The 19,432-nt window shown below is 54.2% G+C and overlaps 7 protein-coding genes across 7 annotated transcripts; 2 read left to right on the top strand and 5 right to left on the bottom strand.

Annotated features, from left to right (window-relative positions):
- Nucleotides 1-838: 838 nt before the first annotated feature.
- A1O7_00721 (uncharacterized protein) lies at nucleotides 839-2,805 on the top strand (the record flags this gene model as incomplete). Its single annotated transcript, XM_007754762.1, has 4 exons — nucleotides 839-944; nucleotides 1,001-1,200; nucleotides 1,254-1,314; nucleotides 1,367-2,805. The coding sequence occupies 4 exons, from the start codon at nucleotides 839-841 to the stop codon at nucleotides 2,803-2,805; spliced, it is 1,806 nt and encodes a 601-aa protein (XP_007752952.1).
- Nucleotides 2,806-4,384: 1,579 nt separating this feature from the next.
- On the bottom strand, nucleotides 4,385-5,543 carry A1O7_00720 (uncharacterized protein; the record flags this gene model as incomplete). Its single annotated transcript, XM_007754761.1, has 1 exon — nucleotides 4,385-5,543. A coding segment is annotated over one exon (446 nt), but the record flags the coding sequence as incomplete, so codon positions are not given.
- Nucleotides 5,544-6,700: 1,157 nt separating this feature from the next.
- Nucleotides 6,701-7,627, bottom strand: A1O7_00719 (uncharacterized protein; the record flags this gene model as incomplete). Its single annotated transcript, XM_007754760.1, has 1 exon — nucleotides 6,701-7,627. The coding sequence occupies one exon, from the start codon at nucleotides 7,625-7,627 to the stop codon at nucleotides 6,701-6,703; it is 927 nt and encodes a 308-aa protein (XP_007752950.1).
- A 594-nt stretch (nucleotides 7,628-8,221) lies between these two features.
- Nucleotides 8,222-10,340, bottom strand: A1O7_00718 (uncharacterized protein; the record flags this gene model as incomplete). Its single annotated transcript, XM_007754759.1, has 2 exons — nucleotides 8,222-8,591; nucleotides 8,653-10,340. 2 exons carry the CDS (start codon nucleotides 10,338-10,340, stop codon nucleotides 8,222-8,224), a joined length of 2,058 nt encoding a protein of 685 aa, XP_007752949.1.
- Nucleotides 10,341-10,833: 493 nt separating this feature from the next.
- Nucleotides 10,834-11,973, top strand: A1O7_00717 (uncharacterized protein; the record flags this gene model as incomplete). Its single annotated transcript, XM_007754758.1, has 1 exon — nucleotides 10,834-11,973. One exon carries the CDS (start codon nucleotides 10,834-10,836, stop codon nucleotides 11,971-11,973), a length of 1,140 nt encoding a protein of 379 aa, XP_007752948.1.
- Nucleotides 11,974-12,241: 268 nt separating this feature from the next.
- A1O7_00716 (uncharacterized protein) lies at nucleotides 12,242-13,234 on the bottom strand (the record flags this gene model as incomplete). Its single annotated transcript, XM_007754757.1, has 1 exon — nucleotides 12,242-13,234. The coding sequence occupies one exon, from the start codon at nucleotides 13,232-13,234 to the stop codon at nucleotides 12,242-12,244; it is 993 nt and encodes a 330-aa protein (XP_007752947.1).
- Nucleotides 13,235-14,418: 1,184 nt separating this feature from the next.
- On the bottom strand, nucleotides 14,419-18,448 carry A1O7_00715 (protein TIF31; the record flags this gene model as incomplete). Its single annotated transcript, XM_007754756.1, has 2 exons — nucleotides 14,419-18,359; nucleotides 18,412-18,448. The coding sequence occupies 2 exons, from the start codon at nucleotides 18,446-18,448 to the stop codon at nucleotides 14,419-14,421; spliced, it is 3,978 nt and encodes a 1,325-aa protein (XP_007752946.1).
- Between the last annotated feature and the right edge of the window lie 984 nt (nucleotides 18,449-19,432).

The raw sequence follows: 19,432 nt of genomic DNA, 5'->3' as shown, positions 1-19,432 counted from the left end.
CTTCGCGGCGTGCATTCGTAGAGACGGAGCAATTTGAGTCGCCAGGGCACCGAGACAAACGAATGCGCTCTGAAGGTGATTGGTCGCTCAGAGACAAGACACTGAATGCGGAAATCCTGCCGAAGACGATTGTGATGTTCCGATCCATCTGTCCATTCGTCTTTGTAGCCATCAAAGTCACATCTGACACCTATCATGGCGTCTTATCGCCCTCGCGGTGGCCATTCCAGCCAGTCGCAGGGATATCGACCATATCAGTCCTCGCAAAGAGACGACTTCTACGACGACCGGCCGAGATCGCGCTCTCCCGACCGCCGCCAAAGCTCCTCTCACAGACGCAGCCCTCCGCATGGTAAACCTTAGTTCAGAGCTGGGAATGGGAATTTTACGAGAACATACTGATGTGTGAATTGCTTGAAGACATGAGCAGAACACAACCCGGGCTATCGCAGGGAGAATTCCACATTCGTGGCCGTGCCCGCAGTCCAGACCGACGTCGCGCAAGCAGCTACGAGAGACGCAATAAATACTACGACGAGGAACCGAGTCGCAGCTATGATGACCGCCACTCACCCTCTCCACCCCGAGGTCGACGATACTATGACCGAGATCAACCCCGTTCGCCGCGAGATCACCTTCGCTCACCACGAGACTACCGCAGTCGAAGTCGCAGCAGGCGTCGTAGCTCCTCAGCTGAAAGACCACCCAGTCGAGGCAAGCCGAGCAAGGAGGTGATGATGGAAGGACTAGCTCCTCATCTTACTGAGAACGATGTTCGATAATACCCGTCCACATCTGCATATATGTTACCGGTGATTCATGTATCGCTCCGAAACACATGGCTAAGGTCTTCTGGAATGCCAAACAGATATCCTCGGAACTGAAACAATACTACAAAGTGGAGGGCCTTGACGATGTTCGGGTTATCCGTGATCGCCAGACGAGTAAGTCCGTAAAATCAGGTGAAGAGTGAATCAAGACACTGACAATGGCGTGATAGAGCAGTCGAGACAATTTGGCTTCCTCCGCTTTTCGACTTTGGCAGAAGCAGAGGAGTTCATGGACCGAAACTATCCCACTCTCTACCTATACGGTGATGACAACAAGTCTAAGGGAGATGCCTCGAAAGTGCGGATTGCATTCGGCCGCGAACGCAAAGACCAAGTTCGAAGTGATGATGCCGATTGGATCTGTGCAAACGTAGGTGGAACAGATAATCATGGACATCGGACCAGCAAGCTGAGGCCGTGTAGTGCAACATCAACAATTTCGCGACCCGGAATAGATGCTTTCGGTGCCAAGCTGAGAGACCAGGTATGGAAAGGGCATGGTGGCTTTGATTGGAGATGATACTCACGGTAGCCAGACCCCGCGCTTGCTCCTCCGGCAAGAGCAGCCAATGTGGGCGACAACGATGTCTCACCAGACAATCAACCTTCGCAATTCCTCCTACTGCGAGGTCTTGAACCTTCGGTCTCGGAGGAGCTGCTGGCCAAAGGCGTCTCCAAGCTCAATAAACCGAGTGTGTCGAGCACACAACGAGACGACACTCCCGCAAAGAAGGGCGCAAAGGTTGCGTCTACGACCGGCGATGCAAATCTTGGTGCTAAGGAGGGCACTTTACGAAGAGTTCTTCTTGTTCGTGACCGAAGAAGCAACGACAGCTGGCGGTACGGGTTTGCCGAGTATGCCTCGATTGAGGACGCGCAGGCCGCCTTGGTCAGATACAACTCATTTGAGCGGTTCACTATCGCCTCGAAACAGGTGCTGGTCAGCTACATCCACGCCGGGGTCTTTGTGCCGGTCCTCAATGCCACGCCGGACGTCGAGCGCTTCTGCTTCAGTCCCATAGGCAACCCGGCTCTGAAGCTGGCTTACTGGGACGAGGCCGGTTATGTCACCGAACTGGCTGTTTCGATGCCTGCCCAGGCAGCAGCACAACGCTCGTCTAAGGGCACGTCTTCAGTCCTAGCGGCAGACCCGGGGATCAAACAAGTAAAGGACAACGAAAAGAGCACAAAGAAACGCAAGGCACAATCCGACGCCGATGCAGGAAACAAGAAGCCCGCATCCTCGCACCTCCAATTCTGGAGCAATCGCCACGCCGAGCTACATGGGATAAAGCACCCTTCCCACAAGGGCGAAGACTCAAGGTCGACAGACGGAGATAGCTCGACCGAGGGCCCTTCGTCACAATCGTACGCCGACCCGCACCGCCATTGCTGCTACCTGTGCATGCGCCAGTTCGGCAACGCCGCCGAAGTCAACAAGCACGAACGTCTAAGTGACCTACACCGCCAGAACCTGCAAGACGAGACGAAAGTCAAAAATGCAGAAGCCAAACTGACGAAGCATGGGATTGAGCTTCGTCAGACAGGCACAAGCGCGGCCCCGTCCTCCGGGGAACCAACCAGGGAATACCGCGACCGTGCCAAAGAACGACGCAAGGTCTACGGCGTGGTCAACAAAAAGGGAGAACAAGTCGGCGGTACCCACCCACCGAAAGCCTCACGTGCGTCTTTGGAGAGAGACGACGTGGCAGTTACCCCAATCCAGCAGTCCAAGGGCGCCTCCTTGCTGAGTAAGATGGGATACACGCCTGGACAAGGCCTCGGTGCCTCCGGGGAGGGCATGACCGCGCCGATCAGTCAGGATATTTACGTCGCTGGCGTGGGGTTGGGCGCTCAGGGTGGCAAGCTTGGCGACGCGGTCAAGGAGGCGGAGAGGAATACCAAGGGCGATTATGGCGGCTTTTTGGAGGAGACCAGGAAGAGGGCCAAGGAGCGGTATGACAGTCTGGGGTAGGACACACAGAATGGGAGCTCGCCGCCATGCGTGCGGTTGCTTCTTGATCCTTGGTTGAAGCCACAGCCAGATTGAGAGTAGACAGATAAGAGAGGATTCGTGCGTGGGGAATTCACTTCCGTCCATTATTTCCTGTCAATCAACCCACCGTCCAGAGCTGATCAGCGTGTCAGGCCTCACTGGACCATCAGCATCAAAAAAGGATTCGTCGAAGTACACAGTAGACTGCTTCTGCATTATGGGACATCCGATTCTCCTCTTCGTTGCGAGGACTGCGCGACTCGCTCGGGGCCGAGAACCAGGAGGATACGTACCTAATTAATTGACAGCACGACGACCGAAAACGACGGAGGAGAACCGAAAAACCCTAGGTATCCTGTGCTGTACCGTACCATCACGTCGAACCCTTACCCTTCGTTGTCGAACCAAAGTACTCCTTACGTGACGACGAGCATCACGGCACCTCACGAATCCAGACACAGCACGGTGCTCAATATGAATAGTGCTAGTCACAGTCATTAAATAGCCGACGACGTACTGTACACCGTAGGCTTCGGTACATACTGAGGACTTTTTTATACTGCGTACAGTACTCCGTACTCCGGACTACATGCCCAACCCAACCCCTGGCAACATGTTTTTATTTCTGCGCCTCGAAGGCGGCCCGTGACTTATGTATGGCAAGACGCCCGGCGGTGTTCTACTAGGTGCAGTCGACCCATTCGCATTGGGCGCGCGCCGACTTGATCGGCATATTACTGCACCTCAAGCATCCAGGTACGGTGCTCAATGATGGATGCTACAGGACAGTACATAGCCAACGACGGACTTCGTAGGGCGCCGGCATATACTAAGGACTTTTAGAGCCACGTACGTGTACAGGGTAATAGATCCCAACGAAGGCCACGTACTATGTTTTTGCGGCTCGAAGGTGGCCCGTGACTTTGGCAAAAGCGCCTGGTGTTTCTTCTAGACCGCTATCGGCTTAATCGTCCCTGCCTCAATTCCCGTGTATAATGCTGCAGTTTCGGTTCCGGTTTCGGTTTCGGTCTCGGCCGCAGCTGAAGCTTTGTCCAGGTATTGATTGAGATTGAGATTGAGGGTGGTGGAACCAAGTTTTCCGACGAATGCCATCTTTACCGCCTCTACTCAATCCTGATGCTCACCGACTTGACTGACCACGCTGGCGGCATCGTCAACCTAAGCGTCCAAGTCCAAGTTCAAGTCCAAGTCCGGTAACGACGGGCCTGAGGTATCTTCCTCAGCTAGAACCATCCGGGCGTGGCGCGCATCTTTCTCGACGGTGAAATCTGGACTGGAGTAGCTGGGCGCAGAGTGGTCGTGCCTTGGTACTGGGGAGCGTGGTCGCGAGCCATACTTCTATCGCGGAGTGTGACTGTATGGGTAGAATTAGATCTGGACTTGCGCCTCTGGTCCTGGTCCTGGTTCTGATTCTGGTTTTGGTTCTGGTTCTGGTTCTCGTACGGCCCGTGCTGTCGCGTCTTCTGTAGATGTGACGATCAGATTGCACACGTACAGCTCCCATGCCGTTGCTGACAAGCCTTCTCGGACAAAGGCATTTCACGGTGATGGCATGCCAGTATCGGAGCAACGAGCCAAGATTGGCGTCGAACTGCGCATGGACACTGCCTTGCAGTTGGGCAAGCGAGATACCTGGGCGCCCACGAAAATGTACTGGGCAGGTAGCCCTCTAGGTCCGTGCATGTTCGCGAGCCAGGAAGCTTGATCAGGCCCGGCACGCGGGATCTCTATCATGCCATCTATCTTGATAGGTGAGGTCGGTCTTCCAGTCGAGCACCAGCAGAGTGAAGAAACGTCTCGCGTAGTCGATCTCGTTCTCACATGAGCGATGATCGCAACTCAGCCCAATATCAGCGAGGGAGATGCATAGATCGTGGACCGGAGTGAGGTGGGAAAATGTCAGACGCAGTTTCAGTTCGTGCCAGCGACCATGGTCCATTGCTTTGGCCATTTTGAGCGCCGAGACTATCTCTTGGAAATCGAGGACGTGGGCGTCTGTGAGACGACATGCAACTTCCGCGCGAGTGTGGCCTCCTGGTATGTCCAAACGCGTGAAAGTCCGGGGCCGCAGCACAGGATTGCCGTAGCGACCAGCGGATCCCCGGATTTAGCTGCAAGGTGAGACCGTCGGCACAACTATGCACTCGGCATTTGCGTACACGTGGCCGAGACTATTGATGATTTGTGTCTTGAGGTGCTTGATTTCGGGACCGGCACCCTTGAATATAGCGAGAAAGTCGAATCAGAAGTTCAGCACCACTCGGACGCGTGCTCGCGGACAACATCCATGATGCGGATGAGATGGATGCATGTTGAATCCTCGTCCATCCCGCTCGGTCCCCTCGTCGTGCTGTTCAAGGCCCGTCGTGTGGCCAAACATGACCAATGGCCGAACATTCGGAGCTCATGACCTGAAACGTCCCCCATCTGTTGATGCAAAGAGCGTGGCCTGAAGCGGCGGCTTGCCGCACGAGTTTGTGATCGGGTTTGACGAAGAAGGATGGGGCCATATTGATATCCGCCATCCACTTCACCGTCTGTTTCCTCCGCCCTACTCTTGCCAATATCAAGAGCGAAGAAGAGGCAATGGCGAGAGCATCTAGCGCCCGGACGATTACGGGTTTGCCGGCTAGCTGTTTCCAGCCCCTTGAGGTGCTGGAACAGGTCGATGCAACGGTCGAAGCGGGTATAATTTTCACCCTTTTTCGGGGCTGCTGCACTCAGTGATAGGCGGTAAGTTATCTTGAAAGACCCAGGTAACTTGTCCGGGAGACGAATGTCTGAATTCGTTGAGAGAAGCCAGCCGGCTCTTGCGCGGTCCTACCCAATTTCTGCACAAAATCTGGACAATCTCCTTGCCCTTGGGCAGCTGAGTTCCAGACGCAATGGCACTGGTATCAAGCCCCGCAGAAGGACGTTCTGCGTTTGAAGCCATTGCATTACTTTCCAGTCTTAGGACTATCGAAGCAAAAGTCGAATATAGTAGGAAGAAGATAGGATGCCAACCTTTCGCACCCTGAGTTGAGCCGGTATCTCATCCAGGGAGACGAAAACGAGCTGCCGAGGCTCTAAGCGAAAGCCTTGGGTCGCACAAATCATCTTAAGTGTGCTTTGGTGTGTCAATTGTAGAGGCGTAGCTTCTGCGGTCGTGAATTGCGGCTCCTCGTTCCCCAATGCGGTCACCCAGTTGATGATCTGGTTGGCCTAGACTCGCCTGAGGAGACCATGGCTGCAGAAGCCCAGGCTTCTGATTGTGGAACGTAGTTTTGGAATACCAAAGGCGTGCCACTGTTCTTTTGTGATCGCTCAACTGTCTTTCAAGGAGGTTGTCACCAACAATACACAGTACCATACTGAAAAGTACCTGATCCAGGGCAGCTGCTGCTTGCCGATCCACGGCCTGCCTATTGACCAGAAGTCGAAAGGGAGGGACCCATGCGACACAGACATTTCAGGAGGCGAGAAGAAAGGGGGAAGATGAGTGACCTCACGTAGATGGGCGAGAGGGATCCAGCTTTAGTAATGCCGATCGGAGCGGTGACAATGTCGAACTGCAACTTCAGACTGTTTAGGCCAATGTGATGTGTTCCATAAATTTGCGCTGGCCTTTTCGTTGCAGCACCGTTATTGCCAGATCCATACCAGGCGTGCATGCTGATGTGGACGATGCGACGTACTTTCCATGGCGTCAAAGCGTTTCGATCGCGTCGCAAGAAGAGGAGCCATTCTTCCGCATGCTGGTCCTGAAACGCCTGGGCTGGGGTGCCTTAGACGCATGGAGGTTGATGGGCATCATTCTGATAGAGGCGTTCAGCCCCATCCAATCCTTTGGTCCTTCGCCTGCCCCTCCAGCTCATGTAGCTTCTTTCCCTGCCGAAGTCACCAAAGCCGCGGAATCAGATCCATCTGGAGAATGTCTCTGCTCCAAAGCACCAAGCACGAGCCGTTCCCACTTTCGCAGTGCGTCCTCGATTTCTTTCGGCAATGATGGCTCATTCTCAGCTTTTCCGTCCGCTGGCGAATTCTTCTCATGCTTGGACGCCACCGCGTCTGGAATCGCTGCAATCTTGTCGTCGCCCAATCCCTTCAGTAGTTCCGAGATTTTCAGTTCTTCCTGTGCCCGAGCATATAAAGCTCGAACGAATCTCAATTCTTCCCGGTTCCGAGCACCATTGTTGCCGACTTCACGCGTCGAGCCCGTCATCGTTTCTAATCCCCCTTTTCCAGACGCAAACGCAGAGGTGATCTCAGTGGCCGTTGAATTTTGCCCGCCGTCAGTCGAAGCCTTTGAAGTCCTTGCTATCCTGGCCGAGCCTGCACCAGCCTTCGAACTCGTGAGCGCAGCAATAACCCCCTCCAATACGCCCAGCACGTTCCCAGCCCTCAGCCCAACCTCCACACCAAGCGGATATCCCGCGTCGAAGCCGCTCTGCATGACCCGTGCCTTGCCCACGGACAGCCCCTCGCGATACCCGTCCGTCATATGCTGTCTCCTCAGCGCGGGGAGGTCGGAGAGGATCGCACCCCTCGCAAACCTGGGATGCGAGTCATCATCGGGAGGATGAGTGTCCAGATCATGGTCAGGATATTGAGCTCCCGCCCCGAGAGGGAAATGATCGGATGACGTGTCCCAGATATCGTCGTCCGCGCCAGGTGACTGCTCCGGCTCGGTTATTGTCGTGTCAGGCGAAGAAGGCGCATCAGGGGAAGGCGACGATTTCGGAGACCGGAGAGATTCCGCTGTCGTGGTTGTGCGGTCAAGAGGGGGTGTGTCCTCCATTGCTGTGGTTGTGGTGCTTGTCCTCTATTATTCCTTTACTGCCCACGAGTCTCAATCAAAGTCATGGGTCTCGCGAGGCGTCGTAAAAGTACCCTGGCGGATCTTTGGATGATTTTCCCGCTCACTTGTTGTCTCAGTCTTCATTACCTCTGCTTAGACGATCTTGTGCCTGCTCATTCACAGGTCCAGAAATGCAAAGGAGGGAAAATGAGTTTGCCGATTGATCCAAGGCGTCACTTGTACCACTTGGTGAAGCCGGCCTAGTCAGTCGTTTGAATTTTAGCATCACGTGCTCAGCATTGTCAGGGTATCAGCCTCGCACACAACTGCACTCCAAGGACAGGACGCCCGAGCACGCCGTGGCCGGGAAAAGATTCAAGGCTGGCATCGCAGTCTACAGCGCCAGAGTGGGCATTCCTTGGCCCATGAGAATAAGAAGATGGCCTGCTGCATGTTTATTTGGGCACATATTCTTGGTGAACATGGCTCCGGTCTAGCTAACCTACAAAAGCTGCCTGTTTGTTTATCAGGGGTATCATCTTTTTTTCAATGGTCATTGCTTCAATAAAACAAATCAAGAATCAGAACACATCATCAACCCTGCGGCACCCGGCGATACTCTCGCCCCTGGTCGCCCACCCTCCACGCCCGTAACGGCAAGGCCTGCAGCGCCAGTGCCTTCCGTTCAATGTACAACCAGAAAGTGACGGCCCCGATAATCACGAACACGACATTGGTGATGTAATAGCCATCGCGCTGGATGAGGCATGTTCCTCCCCCTTTGAGACAGACGGTCTTATCCGCCTCAAGAGCACAGGAGAAGGAAGATGTGATGGGGGTGGTGTCGGGGTGGGATTTTAGGAACGCATCGGGATCGCTCGGCGGGATACAGGTGGCGCGCGTGAAGAGGTCGACGAATTTGAGGATGAAGAACTTCGGGAATGTGCCTCCGAGGTTCGAGACGCTGTGTGCATGCATAGTCAGTAGGTGGCCCCGAATAAGTTTAAAAGCGGCCAAGAACTTACGTGGCTAGTAATGTCATGTAAGTGCCGCCAATTGTCGGATCCGCTATCCTGGCATGGAAAGCAGCCGAAGCGACAAACATGATGGTGTTCATAAAGGTCGAGTAGACGTGCGCGCAAATCACCACGAGCATATACCACATTGGGACCGGGTCGTGTGGTCCAACAGGATATATCATGATGGTGATTTGCGCGAACACCGCTGCCAACAGACGAGCTACAAATGCCCAACACCATAATCTCAGAGGCGTGTATTCGGTCGACCATTTCCCGGCGTAGTATCCCAGGCCCAATTCGAAAGGAAAATCAATCAGGACGACCAATGCCATGTTGGCCTGTCCGAAGCCTTTGTCCAGTAGTTTCAGATTCGTCACGGCGTCATTGGCGACGAAGCCTAGCTTCGATATCAGATGGACGATGATGATGGTCTGCACATTGGAAAGTTTGAGCACAGCCCACATACTTCGGTAGACTTCCATAATGCCTTCTCGCTCGCTGGATTTGTCCTCCCGTTTCATCACGGCCAAGCCGACCGTCACGATGAGGTAAACCCAGCCCCAGAACGCCATGTATCCACCAAGTGTAAGGAGCCCGTATTCCTGGGGCACGACTCTGAACCAGCGATTCGCAAAATCCGGGGCTTGCAGGGCGAGAAAGACCGTGTATGATAGAAATGAGCCAGCCGTCAAGCCCACCGTCTGTGCTGTAGAGGCGTACGAGATGTTTTGGATAGAGAGAAGTGAAATGGCCCATCCGTCAACCGCAATGTCTTGAGTCGCGCATAAGAACACAAGCAGGAACCACCAGCCCGTGAACCCCCAGACACCAGCTCCATCGTTCTCGCCCGCGGCCTTCATCATGTCGTCAATGTTGCCTCCCAGATAGATCATCGACAGCCCAGAGATGGTCTGGATGGGAGTAATCCAGCTTTTCCTCCTTCCGAATCTCCTGCTCCACACTGCATCCACGATCGGACTCCACAACAGTTTCAAAGAGTAAGGGTATATGGCGAGAGAAAATATGCCGATCTGGCCATATGAGAGGTAGCTTTTTAAGAGGAACGGTACGGAGCCCGAGGCCAAGCCCATGGGTATACCCTGCAGGAAATAGAGGAGACATAGCAGCAGAAAGTTCCGCTTGTCTTTGGGAGGCAAATCGCCGAAGCTGGTATTGACCATGCCCGGGGTCTGAGGTGTCTGCGGAGGTGGCTCTCTGTCCAAGGAGAAGTCATCTCTGCTCATAACGCGGTTTGCGTTCGCAGTAGAATCGTCACTCGTAACGTGTTTCCGTCTCATTTCAATGTGGGAATCCATATCGCCGTTTGCGTGGCCATTCGCGTGGCCGTTCTGCTCCACTTGAATGCGTAGATCTGGTCGGGAAGATTTGTCTTTGTTTTTCTTCGATTTTCGGCGTTGCATGGGATCGGAACCTTCGGCGACGAGGTGGTCTTTCTCGGAAGTGTCTGTCTCGGAATCGCTCGCCTCTTCGTCCTTCTCGTAGGCGGACCTGATGGACGTGGGAGACTCAACGTCGACGGGCTTTTCAGATTGGTACTCGTTCAGTTCAATCTCATGAGACTGTCGGGTAATGCTTCGGCCGGCTGAGTGAACGGGAAGGACAGGTCGGTCTATGGAACAGGAGCGAGCGTGGAAGGCAGGGATAGTATATGGTTCCGCAAAGGAGCCAGGCATCCATGCAAAAAATGAGCGTGTGGTCGTGGTGGGCGGCGGCAACGAGTGGGTAAGTACAGGAAAAGGACTGTGTGTCCTTTCAGAGGGGCGACACCTCACTGGTCGATCTTGCTCTCTGAGATGTCAAAACACATGGAAGAAAAGGTGAAGTCGCCAGGTCTCAAAGTACACAGTAGAAGCATGTTATCGCACCTCCCCTCCACACTGAAGATTCTCGTCGGCGATCCTCATGGTGACCTCTGTCCAAGACCACCATGTGAAACCACGAGCGCAAGAGCGCAGCCCCGGATTTCTCGCCTGGGCTTTTACTGACCACAGGCTTAGCGTCCAGCCCCTGACTAACTTCCTAGTAGTGCTCGGAACGGGGACGCCGATAAGGACCTGACGCGTCCGATAAGCAAACACGCGTCGAATTTCAGCCGCGCCCACCTGAACTTCCTGCTCAAGGCATGTCGCCGCTCCAGCTTCGACGCCGACTTCAACAGACACAAAGATGAGCGACGTGCTAGACGACGAGATCGCCCAGGTGAGGGCCGAAATACAAGCCCTGACTCAACAGCGCAAACTCCTAACCTCGTCCCTTCTTGCCTCGACAAAAGTCCAATCCCGCCTCTCCAACACCTCTCCACCCACCACCACTACGTACCCTCCAAATGACGCCACCCCGCTGAATATCGACAACGTCCAAGAGCACAACCGGTCCAACATCCACCGGCTAGCCTTCGGCGTGACAGCTTTCCCCTTCATCGACCCCTCTCCCGAACTCCAGGCCAAGAACCCACTTCTCGGCATCCGGATCGACGTGTGCAACCGCAACGGCAAATTCGATTCGCCGTACTATATATTCTGTGTTCGATCGACCGATAGCGGACAAGATCTAAGTATTCATCGGCATACGATTCCCGCGCTTGTGCCGCTGGAGCAGTACGAGCGCGAGTTTTTACCGTTGACTTCACAGGCGCGGGAGGAGGACGAAGGGTATGTCGGGTCGGACGGGGTCGAGAATACGACAGGAGAGGCGCGAAAGCAAGACCTCCATCTCCTCGTGTCACGAGTCAGGTATGATCTCGTGAGCTGGCGCTTGAGGAGGGATGCGGCGGAATGGCTGAAGGAAGAGCTGGGTCTCTTCGATAGGCAGAGCAGGAGTGGGGAAAGATCCAACAGCCCGGATTCCGCCAATTCGAGCGGTGGAGAGCGTGGAAAGAGGCTCGAGCCAGACAGCGCCAACAGTGAACATGAGGACGAAAACTACTCTTCCCCAGACACCGAAATGACAGACAGCGACTCAGACGAAGATGAAGTCACCGGCAGGTTCAACGTCGACTCGCTGACCACTCTTGAGGTCGACGCCCGCCAACTCCGTATTATCTGGTCGGACGACCGTGTCGGGCGCCTAAAGGTCTCCGATGACGGCAGGATCGAGAAGGCGGTGGTCATCGGCGAAGACGGAAGCCGGGTCAGGGACGTCGAGAGGATACTGACGGGTGACGAAACAGAGGGCTGCAACGTGAAGCAACTGTTAAGGCGTTTGGAATTAGTGTATACCAGGAGCAAGGAGAGAAAAGTCCAGGAGAGCGCCACTCGGTCAAATGCGCCCATGGCAGTCGCGGGAAAGAGGAAACGCAAGTCATGACACTTGGTGTTACGGGATATGCAATAACGTGCTACGAGGTATGGAACATGTGCAAGCGGAACTGTCTCCCTTATGGACCTCAAGCTCAGTTGACCTGCTACTATCCCAATTGTTGCAGACTCCGGACGACCCTTGCGCTACCCGAATGGATCAATGAATAAACGAGTCAATGACCACTGATGCTCTTTCGCTCATCTGTGCAGCGTTTGAATGGAACAATATTCCTCCTGTTGTGACTTCGGTACTAGCTTTCCGCATCACCAACCACTCAGCCCGCGACAGCCACAACAGCCAAATGCTTCCCACCTGCCTTCTCTACCGGGATGTCCCACACCCCGTGCGCCTTGCGTCCCAACTCCGGGTCCTCCTGGTGCCCATGACAACCACACCTCCTCACACTCTCATACAAATCCTCCAACTCGGCGTCCTTCTCACCACTGATGAGATCCCGCACATCCACGTCGACGGGCAATTGTGGCGGCGTCACCGGCCCCTCTCCCAGGTCTTCTTCAGAGCTCGAAGAATCCGAGCGAACCATCCGTGGAGGTTGCGCCGATGCACTTTGGAAGCGTGTAAGCGAGAGGCCACCCAGGTCGTCGTCTAATTCGTCGTCGGCCAAGTCTAATGCTGCATCCTCTTCGTCGGAATACGCATCGTGAATCGGCCGCCGCTTCACTGCTGGTTTCTCCGGTTCTGGCCCTGCGGCTTCACAGTTATATAGATAACTGTCCGGTTCATCGTAGTCGTCTGACGAGGTATCGTCCTCGTCGTCGTCGGAGAGGTATTTGTCTTGTGAAATGGGCACTGGCGGGGGAGACTGTTTCCGCGCTGGCGAAGATGTGCCATTTCTGTTGTTATTCGACGCCACGCCCGCCGTCCCGATGCTGGACGGCCGAGCATTGTTATCCTGGAAACTTATCCTCCTGCCCCTTCCGTCATTGTTGGCTGATTTCGCGGGCTCGGGTTGTGCAGCAGCACAGTCGTAATGAGGTTCGGGCTCTGCGGACACCGGATTTGCTGCCGTGCAGTCGTAATGCTCGTCTGCGCCGTGGTTGCTGGGTGCTTTGCCCTCCTCGAACAGAGACTTGGCGCTGCGGTTCTCGATCTCCACTATTCGAAGCATTAGATTGTCGAGCGTGAATGCGTGGCCGAGCACGAATCGAAGATTCCGATCAGGTCGGTTTGCCGCTAGCTTTAGTTTACATTGTGCTGTGTGCGCGAGCGTGTAAGTTGAGCTCGTAGTGAAGGGCCGGCGGGACATTTCTGGGTCGTTCAGCCGTGGAATCACTCGCTCGGAATTCCTATGTCCCAGGGATATCTGAGGATGACGGTCCTCGACCAAGAGATTGCGACTGTGATGGAGGCAATGGGACAGTACAGCAAGGCTGTGAGTCGCGTGAGCAGTATTTCCGATCGATCACACCGTGTTCCGGGCTCAGTAATCGATCGTCAGGTGGGGTACTCCGTATGCGCCGAGGAGCAGTTCGGCTTACAACGGCCGTAACCGAAGTATACGAGGCCTTTGCCTTGGACGCCGCAAAAGCGGAAAGTTCAACGTCGAAGCTGAATTACTTCCGACAAACGGGACAGCGAAGGTGAGGAAGCACGAGCAGAAGGTAGTGGAATAGCTTGGTCGTCGTTGGAATTTGGAAAGAGCGGACAGTCATGTTGAGGAGCGGACGCCGGGGAGTCTTGTCGCTTACAAATGGCCTCACCAATCAACGTCCGCAGCCGGCAATCATTCCCTGCTAGCGGCACTAGTCGCTTCCGAATCCGGAGGAAGCTCGCGAACAAACAGAACTAAACGCTGCATGATCGTCCGATGGCACGTGCTCCGTGTTGGAACTCATACACCAGCCACCACCAGTGTATGGAATGTGATTGTTAAACTACGGAGAGTGAAGAGGTGCGAATATGAGACGTAATAACTCCCTGGGCGGGATTGTGCGCAGGCTTTTCATGGGCGAAGTGCAACACGCTGGGATGTTCGCTCTGCTGATCCAGCATCTGGTCAGCGCGCATCTCGCCATCGTGCTTCGAACCAATTCATCTGCTGTAGGAGTGGAAAATGCTTGCTTGATTATTACATATCATCTCCTCTGTGCTCCATGACTCATTGGTACAGATCCATCACCCTGTAGGTCAACAATATGCACTGTTCTTTTGGTGACCGACACCCCTTTTGCTTCCAAGCGCCACGCCGGCCACCCAGAAGATGACACCGTGTGCCCATATAATACAGATGCTCGCTTGTACCAAAAAGCCAGTATATCTTGGTTGATGCGCCGGCTGCAGTCATCGTTGCCCTTGACCAGTGTCTGCATGCTGTTGAACTATGCCAGACGATATCAACAAGTCAGTAATGCTCTTGTCTGGCTCGTTGCTTAGAGTAGAATCGATGACTCTTCCTGAGGCATTCCAGCCTTCTTCGACGATCCTCCATCCTCAAGCTGTTACTGTGCTCCTCCGGGCTTTAGGATTGAGAGATTTCTTCTTCTGCTTGGTACGTCCACTACTGCTCTTGGTATCAGTGCCCTCGATGTATCGCAACAGCTCGGCGATGCTTCGGGTGTCGACAGTGGGGTCGCCCGTCCCGGTTCGCAGACTTGGTTGCGTAGCGGCAGACCGCGAATTAGCATCTGGTGCTGCTGTGCTTGCATTCTGAGGCTGAAGTCGTGTACCTAGACCCATTCGCGGCAAGTGTCGAATGCCGGTGATGCGGCGGCTCTGCAACATTTTGGCTTGCTTGGCAATGGAGACAGCATTCTGTGTCAGTTGCTCTAGCCAACTCTCGGCTTCCTTCGTGTTACGATCGTTGGGCCCAAGTTCCGCCAGGAAGATACTGTACGCCTGCCGCATCTTGTTGACGGCACCGTGCGGGTCTCCATCCAGGGCCAGAGCTTGCGACAGCTGGAATAGAATGGTGGCCGCATTGACCGATTGGCGACCGAACAGATTCTCGCAGACTGTGAAGCAGGCTTCAAACCATTTACGAGATTCAGAATACTCCTTGATCGACTGGAGCATGACAGCTGCGTTGTTCATCGTCGTTATCGAGTCGGGGTGGTTCGGTCCGAAGATGATTTTCCAGAGTTCCAGCGCGTGTCTGACGTACTTCAGGGCCTGCTTCGTATTGCCCGTGTGGTGCTCAAATAATGAGAGGTTGAGATAAGCCAATATTGTGTCGTGAGAATCGACTCCCAGTGTCCGCTCGGTTACAATCACTGCCTTTCGAGCTAGCTCTACGGCTGCCTCCTTCTCGTCAGTTTGGTAGTAGATGGTGGACAGAGAGTTGTACATCTTTGCGACCTCGGGGTGAAGAATGCCGTAGATTTGTTCGTGCAAAGACAATGATTCCAAGACGAGCTCCTGCCCAAGTTGCTTCTCGCCTCGTGCTAAGGAGAGCTTACCGGCCTCCAGGGCTTCCTCAGCCAGGGCACTTCTCGGCGATGCATCCTTGACTATGGGGGCGATATTGAGGACGTCCTCTGCGGTGAAGGTCGTGCTAGACTTGGCAGAAAGGCCATTCGTCTGTGCCTGCTCACCCGCCTTCTTCTTTTTCTTCTTGCTGCCCTCTTCCGCCTGAGCCCCGTTGCTTGAGTGAGTGTCACTGCTGCTCCGAGCGGGGGAGGAATCTAAGCACAATTGTACACCTTTGCTAAAAGTGTACTCTCGTGCTACGAGTTGGAGCCCCAGTCTCAACGAGATCTCTCTGAGCATTGGCAACGGACGGATCGACGCCCTCCAGCCGTTTTCCAAAGCGTACCGGTAGCGAATCTTGACCTGCTTCTCGATTTCCGCCTGCAACTTCGACGGATTGATCTGCTCGAATGAAAAGTCTCCGTCTGGATACAGAGCACGTAGGTCCTCATCAATCTCGGCTCGGGGGTTTGAGTTCGCATCAGCTCCCACCAGGCAGTTCAGCAGGTGAGAGACGCAAGCACCTGCGAATATGGCCGGGAGATGACGCAAATAGCGATTAGCAATATGCTTGAAAGCTCGAGCCACCATTTCTTGCAGCACAACGACAGAGAAGGCTTCCAAGCGGTGCCCTTTCTCTTCCGCGGCTTTTGCCAGCCTTCCTAGGTACCTGATGTTGATACCACGCTTGTGCATGAGCTGACACAAAGACTTGCCGTCCATTGGGAAACCAACGTCGCCATCATGGAGTTCTTTGACCAAGTCCGGGATCACCTTGCTCCTCAGAAACTCGCATACTGCTCGGACTTCCTTCTCGTCTGCGTCGTACTCTTGCTTCTCTTCATCGGTTTGTGGCGTCTGCCCACTGAATGCATCCGGGTTCAGGGCGAAATGGAAGTTAGAGATGTCCACGCGTTCCTGATCGAGTGCAGGAGCAGCCTTGGCAGATGGGTCTGGTTTCTCATCGGATTTCTCCTCGATGCTTTCCTTCCCAGGAGCATCGCCATTTTCTCCCACTTTTTTGTCCTTTTCAGGTACGTGAGCGTTGGATTTGTCCTCTTCACCGTTCTTTGCGTCTTCTATGTGGCCGTTGTTCCCGTTCGAGCGGCGCTTCTGGATTTCCGCTCTGACATACTCCTGCATTTTCATGCGCCAATAGGTCTCCACAAGCTCTAGACGTAACACGGACATCCGATGTGGGTATTTGTCGTTTCCTGAGTCGGCCTCAACTTCTTCCGACCAGGCCACATCAAGCGGTGTGATGCGGTATAGATCAAGGACATATTTTCGGCCATCGGTGCCCAACAAGCCCTTTGTCTCAACGCTGCCCTCAAGATCGTGTCGCTTACCTTCCTTGTCCCACACGGCATGCTTCTTGACGCGTAACGCCTTAGACATCTTTTCGAACACGGGAACAAAGGCCTCGTTCTCGGTCACAACGTCTCGGCCTTCGACGCCACCATAGTCGATTTGGTGCTCACCGGGTTCTCGTTGCTTGAAGATGCCAGGAACGATGCTCTGACCGACAATACGTTTGCCAAGATAATCTACTACTACCGTGCCTGGAGTGAAAAGGCCGTTGATGTCCAGTTGATTTACAGCTTTGACACCGGCAACGTCCTTTCCCACCGCAACCCTTGCAGCCTCGTCTCCGCCTTCGCTCGCAAATGTTTGTACGCCGTCGGCACCGAATGAATAAAAGATGTTGTTGTAGATGAAGATTTGGGCATCCCTACCTTCGGTAGGATTCAGTGGCGCAACTTCGCCTCGAGCGACAAGCACAGCACCTCTGGCGGCAGCGTCGTTGTAGTCGGCAAACAGCTTGGAGGTCAAACGCTCGCGGAATACTCGGTCCTGCAGGTTTTCCCTCGGCAGCTCACGGGTTGTCTGAAACTCTTCATTCCAATCTCGAAGATTCTCGGCCCCATCAGCGCCCCCGAGCAAGTATGCCTCCTGAGCTCTTGTGGGATCTGCCTGGTGCTGATTTCCTTGTGCATAGGAAGACGAAACGATCCATGGATTTGCAGGTATGGCATTCTGGAATGGGAATGTTGTGAGAAGGTCTTTGCGGCCGTTCATTCTCTGGAGCTCAACAAAAGTCTCATTGAATGATGGCGATAATGCTGAGATCAAATTCAGCAGGGAGTGAGCACTGTGATTTTTCGGAGCAGGTCTAGGGAAAGGGTCGAACTTGTTGCTCGAGGATTTGTTGACGTAGAAGCCCGAGACGGTGGCGGTAATGTGGTGTTGCTCGCCCTCATTCGTCGTCAGGAGCAAGTAGAGCAGATGACCTCGTTGACGGAGATGATATGGTGGAGGATTCCACTGGGACACCGACAGTGACTTGATGGTCTTGGGCAAGCTGTCCTGATGAGATGGGAGTAATGCTTCGAGAGCCACACGACCGTCGACTTCGTAGCCGACCAAGGGATTGCCTTCCGTCTTGTCGGCAGGAGCGTGGGCAGAGCCGAACTTATCGTCGTGGAGGGACACCCCAGCGCAGATGCCATGCAGCTGGTCGGACCGGTCTCCAGTCGCGCCAATGAGCTCTCGGATGCGAATTACGTGCAGCCTTGCCTCTTTCTCGGTGTAAGGATCCTCGACAAGCACAATCTCATCGTCTGGCTTGAGGTCTTTGACTTCGGAAAGTTCAACAAAGTCGTTGATCTTCTGTCCATTGTGCTCGAGGTGGAAACAGGTGTACTGAAAGGTATCCGGAGTTTCCACGATAGACTGGCGCACATCCTGGACCTGCTCTTGACTCGTGACCGTTATTGTTTGCTTGTAGGGCTTGTGCGGCAGCTTGACAGTGACCTGGAACAGTGCTCCAGCATTGGGGTCGTCCTGAGCGTGGTCATGCTCGTGATCGTGGGTATGGGAATGGTCATGTAGGTGGCCGTTGGTGCCATTGGTACCGTTGGCAAGCGCCGATGAGGAGTCAGCCTCGCCCTGAGTATCTGTTACATCTGGCGGCACGTCAGAAGATTGAGAGTCAAGGTTCGCTGAGCTTCCACTGACCTGAAGTTGTCTTCACGTCACCATTTGTTTGAGCCATTACGAAGCTGTCCGGAGCCGTGAATCGAATATTGTACAGTCGAGGCGACGTGAAACAGAGCAAGTCAAACCGGATCTGACAAACAAAAGGAGTGAAGGAATACTATACACGAAGGAAGCCGCAATGGTGAGTCTAGGAAAGACAACGTCCCAGCAAAGAAAACTGTGTAATGAGTGCAACTGGATTGAGAATAATGCATTTTTTGATCTCCAACACTTCAAGCAAGAATCACCGCCATACGAGCATTCTGATTCGACAGCAACCGCACGCCGGGGACATGGAAGAAAGCCCCGGGGTCTTGTTCGGGACGCCTCGGGTGGACTGGACAGGCCATCCTACGCCTGTTGCTGCTTGGAGTTAGGAGCTCTAGGGGTCTTAGGGAAGTGCCGCGGATACCGAAGCCTTGCAGTGCCCCTGAAGAACGCCGAAGCAGCCAATTTGGGGTCACGCGACTGGCGTCAGGGCTCTCATCTGCGAGTCTTTCCGGGACATCAGCCTCGATACCTACAGTACCAGGTAGGTCCTCTTACTCCGTGACCCACGGCATCGTGGGAATGTCTACCAAGAGGGAGCTATGTAGCTAGCTAGGGTGCCTCCCAGACTTGTGGCGTATGGTTGAGACGAAAGTACCTATGTACGGAGTAAGGACCGAGGAGAGCTCGTGCTCTACACATACATACGGAGTACGGAGGACTCTACTGCGCGAGTTGTGGTGTTCATTCGTTCCAATCAGCCGGCTGGGCAGTCGATCACTCCAGCACGTGCAACACCGAATCATCCCAGTCCTCGACACAGACGTTCCTAGCTGACGCCCCTTTCCATCGAGCTTTCCTTCGACAACAGGCCAAACATTGTCGCTCAAGCTCACGTTGTATCCTGCCGGGTCGCTCCTTAACTCGCGCCACTCTCTTTTATCGGTACCTGACAGTTGGGTGGCCGGCCTCTGTTCCATTTCCCCGATTTTCACTTTTATCTTCTTCCACA

The sequence above is a fragment of the Cladophialophora yegresii genome (assembly GCF_000585515.1).
Source record: "Cladophialophora yegresii CBS 114405 chromosome Unknown aczIN-supercont1.1, whole genome shotgun sequence".
NCBI lineage: Eukaryota > Fungi > Ascomycota > Eurotiomycetes > Chaetothyriales > Herpotrichiellaceae > Cladophialophora > Cladophialophora yegresii.
The sequence above is the reverse complement of the archived record's forward strand: the minus strand, read 5'-3'. Positions and strand labels throughout refer to the sequence as shown.